This window comes from Chiloscyllium punctatum, chromosome 5 (genome assembly GCF_047496795.1).
Source record: "Chiloscyllium punctatum isolate Juve2018m chromosome 5, sChiPun1.3, whole genome shotgun sequence".
In the NCBI taxonomy this organism is placed as follows: domain Eukaryota; kingdom Metazoa; phylum Chordata; class Chondrichthyes; order Orectolobiformes; family Hemiscylliidae; genus Chiloscyllium; species Chiloscyllium punctatum.
In genome coordinates this window covers 72,944,334-72,958,082 of record NC_092743.1, presented here as the reverse complement: position 1 = coordinate 72,958,082, position 13,749 = coordinate 72,944,334, and the positions used below count along the sequence as shown (strand labels likewise).

General features: G+C 43.8%; 1 protein-coding gene across 1 annotated transcript in view; it reads right to left on the bottom strand.

Moving 5' to 3' along the window:
* LOC140476793 (uncharacterized) overlaps nt 1-13,749 on the bottom strand; it is a 567,118-nt gene that overhangs the window by 4,847 nt on the left and 548,522 nt on the right. The window contains exon 58 of the mRNA XM_072569588.1: nt 844-890. Within this exon, the coding sequence (XP_072425689.1) occupies nt 844-890 (47 nt within the window). The remainder of the gene's footprint in view (nt 1-843; nt 891-13,749) is intronic.

Genomic DNA, 13,749 nt, shown 5'->3' with positions numbered 1-13,749 from the left:
GCATCTGCAGTTCTTCTGGTTTTTATAAAAAAACACCAGCTTGACTTCAGCTGTAATACTGTACTTAGCTCTGAGCATCCTACTTTATGAAAGATATCAACTCCTAAGAAAGGGTGCAGAAGAGAGAATAGGACGATGTGAGATTTCATTTAGCTGGGGGGAGTTTGTTGCTCTCCTTAGAGCAGAGAAAATAAAGTGAAGATACATGTTAATAGGATCATTTTAGTTGTAATAGATCATTGTGTTTGATAAACAAGGAACATTTTTCTAATGGTAGAAATATAGAAACATAGCTAATAGGAACCCAGTAGGCCATTTTACCTTCTTGCCTGCTTTGCTATTCAGTATGATTATGGCTGATTATCAAACTTTGTAACTTGTTACTATTTTCTCCCTATACCTATGATCCCTTTAGACCTAAGAACCACATATAACGCCTTCTTGAAAACATTCAATGTTTTGGCCTTAACTTCTTTCTGTGACTGAGAACTCGGCAGGCTCATCACTCTCTGGGTGAAGAAATCTCTCGTCATCTCAGTCCCAAATGACCTATCTCATAGCCTTCAACTGTGACGATTAGTTCTGGATACAGATTTAAAATGATGCACACTAGATTAAAACAATTCACAATAGCTGAGTCAGCTTTTTTCTGTAATGCGCTATTTTCTATAATTTGATAATTTTATAAGAAATCAATGGGTGTTATTTCCAAGGCATTTATAGAATTATTGGCACAAAATATCAATATGTACATTTTATACAATTTGCTTGGTGGAGGATAAATGTTTAACAAATGTTTTGTTTGCTTCAGAAATGTTGACAAGAAATCAAATATACTCAAACCTTGTAGATAAAGTTGTATCACAGTCTCTGTATCCAGAGTTAGCCATCTGAAATAAATTCAAATTGATGATGTTATACAGATTATCAACAAGCTTAGATCACATATCAAATGAAATAATCAGCCACTGCATGGAGGAGGGGTGGAACGGGGGAAAGGAGGAAAGGGGGAGAGGAGGGGAGGAAGAGGGAAGAGAGGAGGACGTGGGAGGGAAAGGGGAAGGGAGGGGTGGAGAGAGGGAGAGAGAAGGGGAGAGAGAGGGGGCGAGTGGGGAGGGAAGAAGGGACGGGAAGAGGAGAGGAAGAGGAGGGGGAGAGGAGGGGAGAGGAAGGCAGGGGAGCGTAGTGGGAAAGGAGGAGGATCAGGAAGGGAGGTGAGGGGAGGGGAGGGGAGTGGGCGAGGAGCAGGAGAGGAGGGAGAGGGAGGAGGAAGGGAGGAGGAGAGGAGGGAGAGTGGAGGGGGCAGTATGTGGGGAGGGGAGGGGAGGAGGGGGAGAGGGGTAGGGTTGGGAAAGCAGGGGGAGTGGATGGGAGGGGGAGGGGAATGGAAAGAAGAGGGGAGGGGGAGAGAGGAGAGGAGAGATGGAGGAGAGTGAAACGGAGAAGAGGAAGGAGGGAGGGAGCAAGAGGGAGAGAGGGAGGGAGAGAGGAGTGAGAGTGGGAGAAGGGAGGGAGAGGGCATGGCGAGGAATGGGGATGGAGGGAGAGAGGGAGGGAGAAGGGAGGAAGGGGAGAGGGAAGAAGGGGAGAGGAAGGAAGGAGGAGGGATAGATGGAGTGGGAGAAGAAAGGGAGGAAAGGGGGAGAGAAGATGGAAGGAGAATAGGGCAAGGAGAAGAGAGGGCAGAGAGGGGGAGAAACTGGAAGAGGCTGAGGAGGGGAAGAGGAGGAGGGATTGAGGAGGGGGTGAGGGGGGAAGCAGGGAGGTGGGAAGGACAAAAGACAGGAGGGAAATAGAGAGGGAAGGGAGGGGGCGAAGGAGAGAATGAGAGGCAGAGGAGAAGAAGAACGGAGGAGGAAGGAAAGGGGGATGACGGATGGGGAAGGGAGGAAGTTGGGAGGAGGAGAAGTGGGCGGGAAAAGGGTGTGGTGGAGGAGGTGGGTGGGTGGGTAGGAAAGGTGGGTGGGTGTCTAAGACTGGGTGGGAGAAAAAAAGTGGGGGAGGAGGAGGAAGAAGAGAATTGAGGAAGGAGCGCAGGTGTGAGGGGAGTGAGAGGGAAAGGGGGGAATTTGGGAGGGGTGAATTAGGGAGCAGGAAAAAGGGGTTAGTTTGGGAGGGGTGAATTAGGGAGGGGTCAATATGGGAGCAGGGAACTGTGAGCCTGAGCAATTATCCTATCTTGGTTGTCAGTGTAATTTTTCATTCTCCCAGAATTGTTTAGAAGAGATTATTGAATCGTGAAATCACATGCAATTTTGACAGTGTTAGTATCTTCCTGGTTGTAAATAGATGAAGGGATATGCTATTTTGTATGAGCAGTCAGTCTTTGAGATATACAGCCTACAGACAGCATCAACCGGTAGTGAAAGTTTTATACCACATTACTTGAAGAGCAGGAGAATCAAAGTTTTGGGCATTCCTCCTTCATTTGGAAGGAGGAATGAGACTCATTCCTCATTCGTGATGAAGGGCTTATGCCCGAAATGTCAATTCTCCTGCTCTTGGATGCTGCCTGACCTGCTGTGCTTTTCCAGCACCATACTCTCGACTCTGATCTCCAGCATCTGCAGTCCTCACTTTCTCCAATACCACATTACTTATCTACCACAAACCTAATTGTGGAGAGGTACTGTCAATCATAGATTTTAGGATCCTTGTTCAGATCAGTTGATTTTTCTTAAGAGAAAATATTCTTCAGTTGAAGTTTGCAAATAGGACCCAATCCGTTTGCTCAAGTTGATGTCGAAATAGGGCACATCAAAGTTATAGTGTGGCATAATAGCTACTCCAATTAGATAATTTCTCACTGCTTCTCACAAACTCATGAACAGGACTAAGGTCATTGTTTTTGGTCCTGAAAAGTACATTGTCTACCTCACATTACCTTGGAAGGATAAGATACCTCAAGTATTTGAGCAACAAGTGATGTTAGCTATTTCACACTTTCGCACTGAGTAATATCCACCATTTGGGTGGCACGGTGGCTCAGTGGTTAGCACTGCTGCCTCACAGCACCAGGGACCCGGGTTTGATTCCATCCTTGGGCAATCTCCCCATGTTTGCACATTCTCCCCATGTCTGTGGGTGTTTCCTTCAGGTGGTCTGGTTTTCTCCCACAGTCCAAAGATGTGCAAATCAGGTGAATTGGCTGTGCTAAATTGACCATTAGTCAGAGGGAAATGGGTCTGGGTGGGTTACTCTTTGGAGGGTTGGTGTGGACTTATGGGGCTGAAGGGCCTGTTTCACACTATAGGGAATCTAATTTTATCTAAATTAACAGGATATTGCCATCAAACTACAAGAGGCATTCTTCCTATCACATGAATAAATAACATGGTATATTAAATTTTAGTGCCTGTGTGATGTTAGGTATATAAGTCATTCCAAAGATTGATGGACCATATTAAACAGCGTATCTCTTCAGCAAATTTCAACAAGCAAGATTCTGACCATACCCAACTGGCTTGGCTTCCAAAACTCAGTGTCCAATATTAAAAGTTATTCCATAATTTGTAAAATAATCCTGAGTGAACTAAGAATTTCTATGCTGACAATCAAATTAAGATTATCAATCAGGCTCATTCAAAGATGTGCAAGTGAATTGGCTATTCTAAACTGCCCATAGCATTCAGGGATATATGGGTTAGGTGCATTAGTCAGAGGTAAACACAAACTAATGGGGAATGGGTTTGTGTGGGATACTCTTTGGAGGGTTGGTGTGGACGTGTTGGGCTGAAGGTCCTATTTCAACACTGTAGGGATCCTATGATTCTATGGTGCACTTGAACGTACTGGAAATCGTTTATGTTAATTTCAGAGGACTATTCTTTGAACCCAGAAAGAACATGTGGACAGACTGTACCTATTTCAATTCAACAAAATAGGTGATAACCATTCTCTAATTCATTTTTAAGGGCAATGTCACAATCAGAGTCAACCTGCCTGTTTAAAATATGAACAAAACATCTTGCACATTCTCCATGAAAATTCTCTACCAATCAGAGTCCATTTGCCAACCAATATTTTCTTCTCATATGGTATAATAATTGTTTTCTGATCACTTTGCCATTTCTTGCAAATTGTCCTGATGAGTACAAAACGACAAGCTTTGACAAAATCTATCTTGTTCAGTTGTACTCAAGTTCTGCATGCAATTACACCTAAACTAGACTGTAGTCTTTCGAATTTTGTGGACAGTTACTGCCAATCATAAATTTTAAGATTCTTGTTCAGATCAGTTGATTTTTCTTTATAGAAAGTATTCTTCATTTGAACATTTTTGACATTTTATGGGACAGGTACTGGATTACCCTATAGCTCCGTTTTAATTGTCTATATATCATTGACCTCGCTAATAAAAATCCTCCACTTTCCTCTACTACCACTTTCTTGTTAACCAACTGCACTGTTTACTGCATCATTATACAGTAACCAATAGCTATTCTTAATACTTGTATTGAAAAATACAGCAGGTAATCACAATCATTGGAGTCACAGTTTTAGTATTCGAAAGGACCATTCTGTCCTGCCTGCAGTGATGCATGTAGCTCTTCCCAGCTTCACTGAAATTAATCCCAGCTGGGACCATTAGCTCAGATGGAGAGGGTAATCTTTATTATTACTTGCCATTAGATAAGAAAGCAAAATAGTACTGATGACTTTATCATCATAAACAAATCATGTTAATTACCAGGTTACCTCATATTAATGCAAAAGGTCTTATACCTATGTTTATATTATTGGCATGTTCACTAAATTGTTGAGATAAGTAGCAGGGAGGATTGGATTGAAGTTATGGTTTCCTAAACTTGTTGTAGCCCTGATTGAGACATCTGTGTTAGGCCAAAGAAAGAAAGATCAAAGTCTCACAGAGTAAAACAGGGAGCATGGAGATGAAATGTTGAATAACATGGAGCTTGATATCTGTAACCTGAAAGCGGTAGTTGTGACCATTGAACCACCTCTAATATAAGAGATCATACTGTGAGCAAAGGTAACATTACATCAGTTAGTCAGAAGAATTACATATATGTCATCTCTAATGGGATTGGGGCATATAAGGATAGTAAAGGAAAGTGGAGTTGAGGTAGAAGTTCTTACTGAATGTGAAACAGACTTGAGGTCTTATCCTGCTCCCATTTCGTACACTCTGTTCTTATGTTACACGTACAATAACATTGGAAAGTATTACATTATTTGAAGTAAAACAGGAAAGAGCATGAAAGGCCTTGGCGTGATGCTTTTTCATCCTTTCACATCAGTTTTGATTGACCATTGACATTCTATCTTGAGTAGCTATTGATAGTATAACTTCAATAGCAAATTCACAACTACCTCATATCATGACACTCTGCCATCAAAAACATTCAACTATCAATTGAATTTCAAACATCAAACCTGTCAAATATCATGGCTTGGAGAATCTTCAACTGCCTAATGAATTAAGTACTAACTTGAACAATTTGTTTGAATATTGTAAGCAAGTTCTCAGTACATATAGTCATAGAATTATACAGCACAGAAGCAGACCCTTCAGTCCAACAGAAATAATGACCAGATATCCCAAATAAATCTAGTCCCATTTGCCAGCATTTAACCTCTTTCTTTTCATATACACATCCAGATGCTTTTTAAAAGTTGTAATTGTACCAGCCTCATCCTTCCTCTGGCAGCTCATTCCATACATGCACCAATCTCTGCATGAAAAAGTTGCATCTTTTAAATCTTTTCCCTCTCACCTTAAACCTATGCTGTCTATAGACTCCTCCACTCCTGGAAAAAGACCTTGTCTATTTACCCATCATGATTTTACAAACCTCTATAAGGTCACTCCTCAGCCTCTGATGCTCCAGAGAAAATAAACCCAGGGATGGGAAAGATTCCATTATCATTGGTCCCTACACGTACCATGACATAGGTAGAAAGAGAAAAGAGATTCTGCTGAGGGAATATGAGCAGGTAGGGGCTAAATTACAAAGTAGAACCAAAGAGATAATAATCTCCTGATTACTACCTGAGCCATGAGTAAATTGGCATAGGGGATTAGTGGTGCTGGAAGAGCACAGCAGTTCAGGCAGCATCCAAGTAGCTTCGAAATCAACGTTTCGGGCAAAAGCCCTTCATCAGGAATAAAGGCAGTGAGACTGAAGCGTGGAGGGTGGGGGTGGGGAGAAAGTAGCATAGAGTACAATAGGTGAGTGGGGGAGGGGATGAAGGTGATAGGTCAAGGAGTAGAGGGTGGAGTGGATAGGTGGAAAAGAAGATAGGCAGGTAGGACAAGTCCGGGCAAGTCAAGGGGACAGTTACTGAGCTGGAAGTTTAGAACTAGGGTGAGGTGGGGGAAGGGGAAATGAGGAAACTGTTGAAGTCCACATTGATGCCCTGGGGTTGAAGTGTTCCGAGGTGGAAGATGAGGCGTTCTTCCTCCAGGCATCTGGTGGTGAGGGAGCGGCGGTGAAGGAGGTCCACAACCTCCATGTCCTCGGCAGAGTGGGAGGGGGAGTTGAAATGTTGGGCCACGGGGCGGTGTGGTTGATTGGTGCGGGTGTCCCGGAGATGTTCCCTAAAGCGCTCTGCTAGGAGGCGCCCAGTCTCCCCAATGTAGAGGAGACCGCATTGGGAGCAACGGATACAATAAATGATATTAGTGGATGTGCAAGTAAAACTTTGATGGATGTGGAAGATTCCTTTAGGGCCTTGGATAGAGGTGAGGGAGGAGGTGTGGGCGCAGGTTTTACAGTTCCTGCGGTGGCAGGAGAAAGTGCCAGGATTGGAGGGGGGTTGTTTGGAGGCGTGGACCTGACCAGGTAGTCGCGGAGGGAACGGTCTTTGCGGAAGGCGGAAAGGGGTGGGGAGGGAAATATATCTCTGGTAGTGGGGTCTGTTTGGAGGTTGCCGAAATGTCGGCTGATGATTTGGTTTATTGGTAGGGTGGAAGGTGAGCACCAGGGGCGTTCTGTCCTTGTTACGGTTGGAGGGGTGGGGTCTGAGGGCGGAGGTGCAGGATGTGGACGAGATGCGTTGGAGGGCATCTTTAACCACGTGGGAAGGGAAATTGTGGTCTCTAAAGAAGGAGGCCATCTGGTGTGTTCAACTGTCCCCTTGACTTGCCCGGACTTGTCCTAGCTGCCTATCTTCTTTTCCACCTATCCACTCCACCCTCTACTCCTTGACCTATCACTTTCATCCCCTCCCCCACTCACCCATTGTACTCTATGCTACTTTCTCCCCACCCCCACCCTCCTCTAGCTTATCTCTCCACGCTTCAGGCTCACTGCCTTTATTCCTGATGAAGGGCTTTTGCCCGAAACGTTGATTTCGAAGCTACTTGGATGCTGCCTGAACTGCTGTGCTCTTCCAGCACCACTAATCCAGAATTTGGTTTCCAGCATCTGCAGTCATTGTTTTTACCTCCTAAACTGGCATAGGGTCAACAAGATTAAAGAGGTAAAAAAGTGTGGCTCAAAGATTGGTGTGGGAGAAATGGGTTCAAATTCATGTGATATTGCCACCTGTACTGGGGAAAGAGGGAGCTGTACAATGGATGAGGGATCAGAGTCCTGCCGAGTCACATAACTAGGGCTGTTGATGGGGCTTTAAATTAAATAGTGGGGGCATAGGCTCAATTGCATAGAAAACTATAGAAAAGGTCATAGAGGTGAGTGGAGAGCTCAGTACAGATTATTAAAGTTTCCACAACAAATAACAGGAAAAAAGTGTATGGAAAGGGTCAGGTATCTAACTTCAGGCACAGCAGATAAGGGGAGAACTGTAAGAAGGAGTGTCATCAGACAGAACTGAGGGTGTTATACTTAAATGCATGCAGCACATGAAACAAGGTAAACAAACTTGTCGTGTGGTTGGAAATTGGCAGGTATATGCTGTGGGTATCACAGAGATATAGTTGCAAGAGGATCAGGCTGGAAACTAAATATCCAGGTGTTATCAAAAGGAGAGGCAGATGGGTCGAGGGGGAAGGGTTGCCTTGTTGGTAAGAAATGAAACTAAATCACTAACAAGAAGTGATGTCGAGTCAGAGGTGTAGAATCTGTGTGGATAGAGTGAGGAATCACAAAGGATAAAAACTGTTGGGAGTTATGTACAGGAGAAAGTGATGGCTGCAGACGCTGGAAAAATCAGAATTGAAGTATGGCTCTGGAAAAGCACAGAAGGTCAGGCATCATCCAAGGAACAGGCGAGTCGACAATTTTGACATAATCCCTACATCAGGAAAGTGAGATGTACAGTCTTCCTAGTAGTCAGGATGTCGGAGGAAAAATAAATCAGGAGACAGAAAAGGCATGCAAAACCAGCACTATTACTATAACTATGGGGGACTTCAATATGCAGTTGGAGCTGGAAAATCAGGTTGGTAACAGATCTTAACAAAAACAATTCGTATGATGTCCACAAAGAATGCGCGCGGCAAGAGAGCGTAAATGCTGGGAGTTCAGCTAAGTGAGGGAGTTTAGGTAAATGGGGGAGGGAGGCATTACTGTGTCTTGTTCTGGCTATTTTGCAAGGGTTTATTTGGTGGTCAAGATGCTGCTGGTTAGTTCTAAGAGCAGATCTAGGTGAATACTAAGCTTTGTTAAAAAGGGCAAGCAGCAACAGGGTAAGAGCAAGGCAAGATCTTTTTTGTTTCTCCTAAATCTGCTAGTTGGAAAAGGGGCAGAGTTGGCAGTCAGTGAAGTGGTATGCTGCTCCTGTTGGAATGTGAGAGATCAGGGAGCAGTCGACTGGCGACTATGTCTGCAGAAAGTTTGTCTGGCTGCAGCTCCTCTCAGACTGTATGGATCAGTTGGAGTGGCAATTAGAGGCACAGAGGAGCATACAAGAAGCAGAGTATGAAATAGATAGCAGCTTTAGGGAAGTGGTGACAAGATAAATCAGGTATGTGGGTGACGACCAGGAGTGTTGGCAGGTTGTGCAGAAGACTCCTGTGGCAATGCCCCTGTACAGCAAGTACAATGGTTCAAATAGTGTTTGGGGGAATAGCTTGTCAGGGAAAAATAACAACAGTAGCCAAGTCTTTGGCACTACAACTGGCTCAGATGTAAAGCAGGGTATAGCAAAGTCCAAAATGAGCAATAGGGGATTCTCTAGTCAAGGGCATTTCTGCATCCGCAAGCAAGATTCCCAGATGGTGTATTGCCTTCCTTGATTGGAAATAGTATAGTTTGAGTACTTTACATGGGTCAGTTTTGTCCATTGTGTACAAGAGGGTTTCCTGGCACAGTATATAGACAGGCCAACAAAAGGCGAGGCCACATTAGATTTGGTACAGGGTGATGAACCTGGACAGGAGTTAGATTTGGAGGAAGGTGAGCACTGTTTATAGTGACCAAAATTCGGTTATGTTTATTTTAGCAATGAAAAGGGATAGGTATGTACAGCAGGGCAAGAGTTATAAATGGGGGAAAGGCAATTATGATACGATTAGGCAAGATTTAGGGATGCACAGGATAGGGAAGGAAACTGCAGGGGATGGGCACAATTGAAATGTGGAGCTTATTCAAGGAAGAGCTACTGCATGTCCTTGATAAGAAAGTACCCATCAGCAGGGAGGAAGTGGTCGAGGGAAGGAGCCATGGTTTACTTGAGAGCGGGCCTGGTAGATGGATTCTATAGATGGGAGGTTGGTCTTTGTGATTCACCACTCTCTGTAACCGTCTCCAATCTTGAATGGTACAGTTGTCTTACCAGGTCATGATACATCCAGACGGAATGCTCTCAATGGCACACCTATAAAAGATGGTAAGAGTATTTGCCGTCATGCCAAATTTCCTCAGCTGCCTGAGGAAGAACAGATGTTGTCGGGCCTTTGTATCCAATGCGTCCACATGAAGAGTCCAAAAAAGCTTGTTGTGGATGACCACGCCTAGGAGCTTGACACTCTCCACTTGTTCCACCTCTGTGTTGGGGGTCATGAGTAACATCCCACTGAAAGTCAAAGTTCTTTGGTTTTGCTGGTATTGAGAGCTAGCTTGTTCTCTGTGTAACATTTTTTCAGGTCTTCCGCCTCCTGTCTGTAATCTGTTTCATCGCCATCTGAGATTCGACTGATTATGGTGGTGTCATCAGCGAATTTGTAAATGGCATTATTCTGGTATTTGGTGATGCAGTCGTAGCAATACAGTGAGTACAGTAGGGTGCTGAGTATGCACCCCTGGGGGGCTCTAGTGTTGAGTGTTAGTGAGGATGAAATATTGTCCCCAATCTTCACTGATTGTGGCCTGTGGGTCAGGAAACTGAGGATCCAGTTGCAGAGAGTGGGGCTTAGTCCAAAATCACTAAGTTTAGTAATGTGTTGATGGCTGAACTGTAGTCAATGAGTAGGTTTCTTACGTAACTGTTCTTGGTGTCAAGATGTTCTAGGGAGGAGTGAAGGGCAAGTAATATGGCATCTGACATAGATTTGTTGGTCCGATAGGCAAATTGAAGTGGGTCAACAGTAGTGGGGAGGCTGGAGTTGATTAATATCATGACCAGCCTTTTAAAGCACTTCATGACCACTGAAGTTAGGGCCACTGGGTGGTAGTCATTGAGACATGCTGCGTGAGCCTTCTTAGGCACAGGGATGATGTTGGCCCTCTTGAAACAGGCAGGGACAGTGGCCTGCTGCAGGGAGAGGTTGAAGATGTCCAAGAAGACCTCTGTGCATGCTCTGAGTGCACAGTCTGGTACTCTGTCCTGTTGAATCTCTTGTCAAGTGGAAGAAGAAGGCTCATGTTTGAATGAGATATGAAGGCTCAGTTAGAGTGCTTGAGAGTTACAAGTTAGCCTGAAAAGACCGAAAGTGAGAGCTAAGAGTAGCCAGGAGGGGACAGAGAAGTCATTAGCAGGTAGGTTCAAGGAAAACCCTAAAGCTTCCTATAGGTTTATCAGGAATAAAAGAATGACTAGAGTAAGATTAGGGCCAATCAAGGACAGTAGTGGGAAGTTGTGCATGGAGTCTGAGGAGTCAGGGGAAGTATTAAATGAATATTTTTCATCAGTGTTCACACTGGAAAAAGACAATGTTGCCAAGGAGCATACTGAGATACAGGCTACTAGACTAGATGGGATTGAGGTTCACAAGGAGGAGGTGTTAGCAATTCTGTAAAGTATGAAAATAGATAAGTCCCATGGGCTGAATGGGATTTATCCTAGGATTCTCTGGGAAGCCAGGTAGGAGACTACAGAGCCTCTGGCTTTGATTTTTGTGTCTTCATTGTTTACAGGAATAGTGCCAGAAGACTGAATGATGTTCAAGAAGGGAAGTAGAAAACAACCCTAGTAATTACAGACCCGTGAGCCTGAGTTTGGTTGTGGGTAAAGTGTTGGAAATGGTTATGAGAGATAGGATGTATAATCATCTAGAAAAGGAATAAGTTGATTAGGGATGGTTTACACAGTTTTGTGAAGAGTAGGTCATGCCCCACAAACCTTATTGAGTTCTTTGAGAAAGTGACCAAACAGGTGGATGAGGGTAAAGCAGTTGATGTGGTATATATGGATTTCAGTAAGGCACTTGAAAAGTTTCCCCATGGTAGACTATTGCACAAAATATGGAGACATGGGATTGAGGGTGATTTAGCGATTTGAATCAGAAATTGTTAGCAAAAAGAAGACAGAGGTTGGTGGGTGATGGGAAACATTCATCCAGGAGTTCAGTCACTAGTGGTGTACTGCAAGGATCTGTTATTTGTCATTTTTATAAATGATCTGGATGTGGGTGTAGAAGTTTGGGTTAGCAAATTTACAGATGACAACAAGGTTGGTGGAGTTGTGGATAGTGCCAAAGGATGTTGCAGGTTACAGAGGGACATAGACAAGCTGCAGAACTGGGCTGAGAAGTGGCAAATGGAATTTAATGCGGAAAGGTGTGAGGTGATTCACTTTTGAAGGAGCAACAGGAATAAAGAGCACTGGACGAAATCTAAAAATCTTGGGAGTGTTGATGTTCAGAGAGATCTCGGTGTTTGGGTACATAGATCCCTGAAAGTTGCAATCCAGGTTGATAGGGTTGTTAAGAAGACATATGGTGTGTTAGCTTTTACTAGTAGAGGGACTGAATTTCAGAGCCATAGGTCATGTTGCACCTGGTCCTGCCTCACTTGGAGTATTGCATACAGTTCTGGTCAGCACATTACAAGAAGAATGTGAAAGCATTGGAGAGGGTTCAGAGGAGACTTACTAGGATGTTGCCTGGTATGGACGGAAGGTCTTATGAGAAAAGGCTGAGGGACGTGAGGCTGTTTTCTTTGGAGAGAAGAAGGTTGAGAGACAACTTAATTAAGACAGATAAGATAATCAAAGGGCGAGTTAGGGTGGACAGTGAGAGCCTTTTTCCTCAGATGATGATGGCTAGCATGAGTGCACATAGCTTTAAATTGAGGGGTGATAGATGTAGGACAGATGTCAGATGCAGTTTCTTTACTGAGAGAGTAGTAGGGGCATGGAATGCCTTACCTGCAACAGAAATGAACTCGCCAACTTGAAGGGCATTTAAATGGTCATCGGATAAACATACGGATGAAAATGGAATAGTATAGGTGAGATGGGCTTCAGATTGGTTCGACAGGTCAGTGCAACACTGAGGGCCGAAGGGCCTGTACTGCATTGTAGTGTTCGATGTTCTATGTTCCTGGTGACAAGGGTCAGAGACAAGTTGGAGTGGTTGCAGCAAATTCTCAAAGGGGACTATGAGCAGCTGGAGGTTGTTGTACATTGGTACCAACAACACATGTAGATAAAGGAATGAGGCTCTGCAGAGTGAAGAAAGGAGGTTAGGCAGGAGGTTAAAAAGCAGGATCTTAAGGAAAGTAATCTCTGAATTATTGCCGGTGCTATGTGCTAGTGAGAGTATGAATAGGAGGTTAGAGCCGATGAATGTGTGACTTGCGAGCTGATGCAGAGGGCAGGGATTCAGATTTTTAGACCCTTGGACCGGGGTCTCTTCTCGGGCAAAAGTGACCTGTACAAAAAGGGATAGTTGCACCTGAATTGACGGGGTCTACATCCTCCAGACAGATTTTCTAGAGTTACTTGGGAGAGTTTAAACTAGTCAGGTAGGGGGTTGGGATCCTAAGTAGTAGTAAGACAAGAGAGAAGTTAAGACAGCAAGTTAAATAGACAAGGCAGACAGAAGTACATAAGAGAATGAGGGAAGATTGATTAATTGTACTGCATTTATTTCAATGTAAGATGTCTGACAGGTAATGCAGATGAACTCAGGGCTCAGATGGGAACATAGGACTCAGATATCATAGCTATTTTAGAAACATGGCTGAGGGAAGGACATGTCTGGTGGTTCAATTTTCTGGGATACAGATGCTACAGGAAGAATATAAGGGGAGGCAAGAGAGGAGGGGTAGTAGCATTTTTGATTAGTGAAAACATCACAGCAGCATTTAGAAAGGACATTCCTGGCAGATTGTCCTGTGAGGCTATACAATGGAATTGAGAAATAAGATGGGGGTGATCATTTGATGGGACTGTACTATAGGCCCACCAATAGTCAGTAGCAAATTGAGTGCAAATATGTACAGTCAATTCTTCTATAACATAATGGTTGCATTCTTGTGCAAACCTGTGTAATAGAAAAAATATGCTTTAGAAACAGTGCTTAAAGTGTTGGTGCTGGAATTACATCACAGCCAACACACATTTTAAAAGCTCACGCTGTAGAAACAATGTCCCCAATTCATAAATTGTATTACAGCGAATTTGTGTCGATGAAACACATTAGAACAGAACAACCTGTTG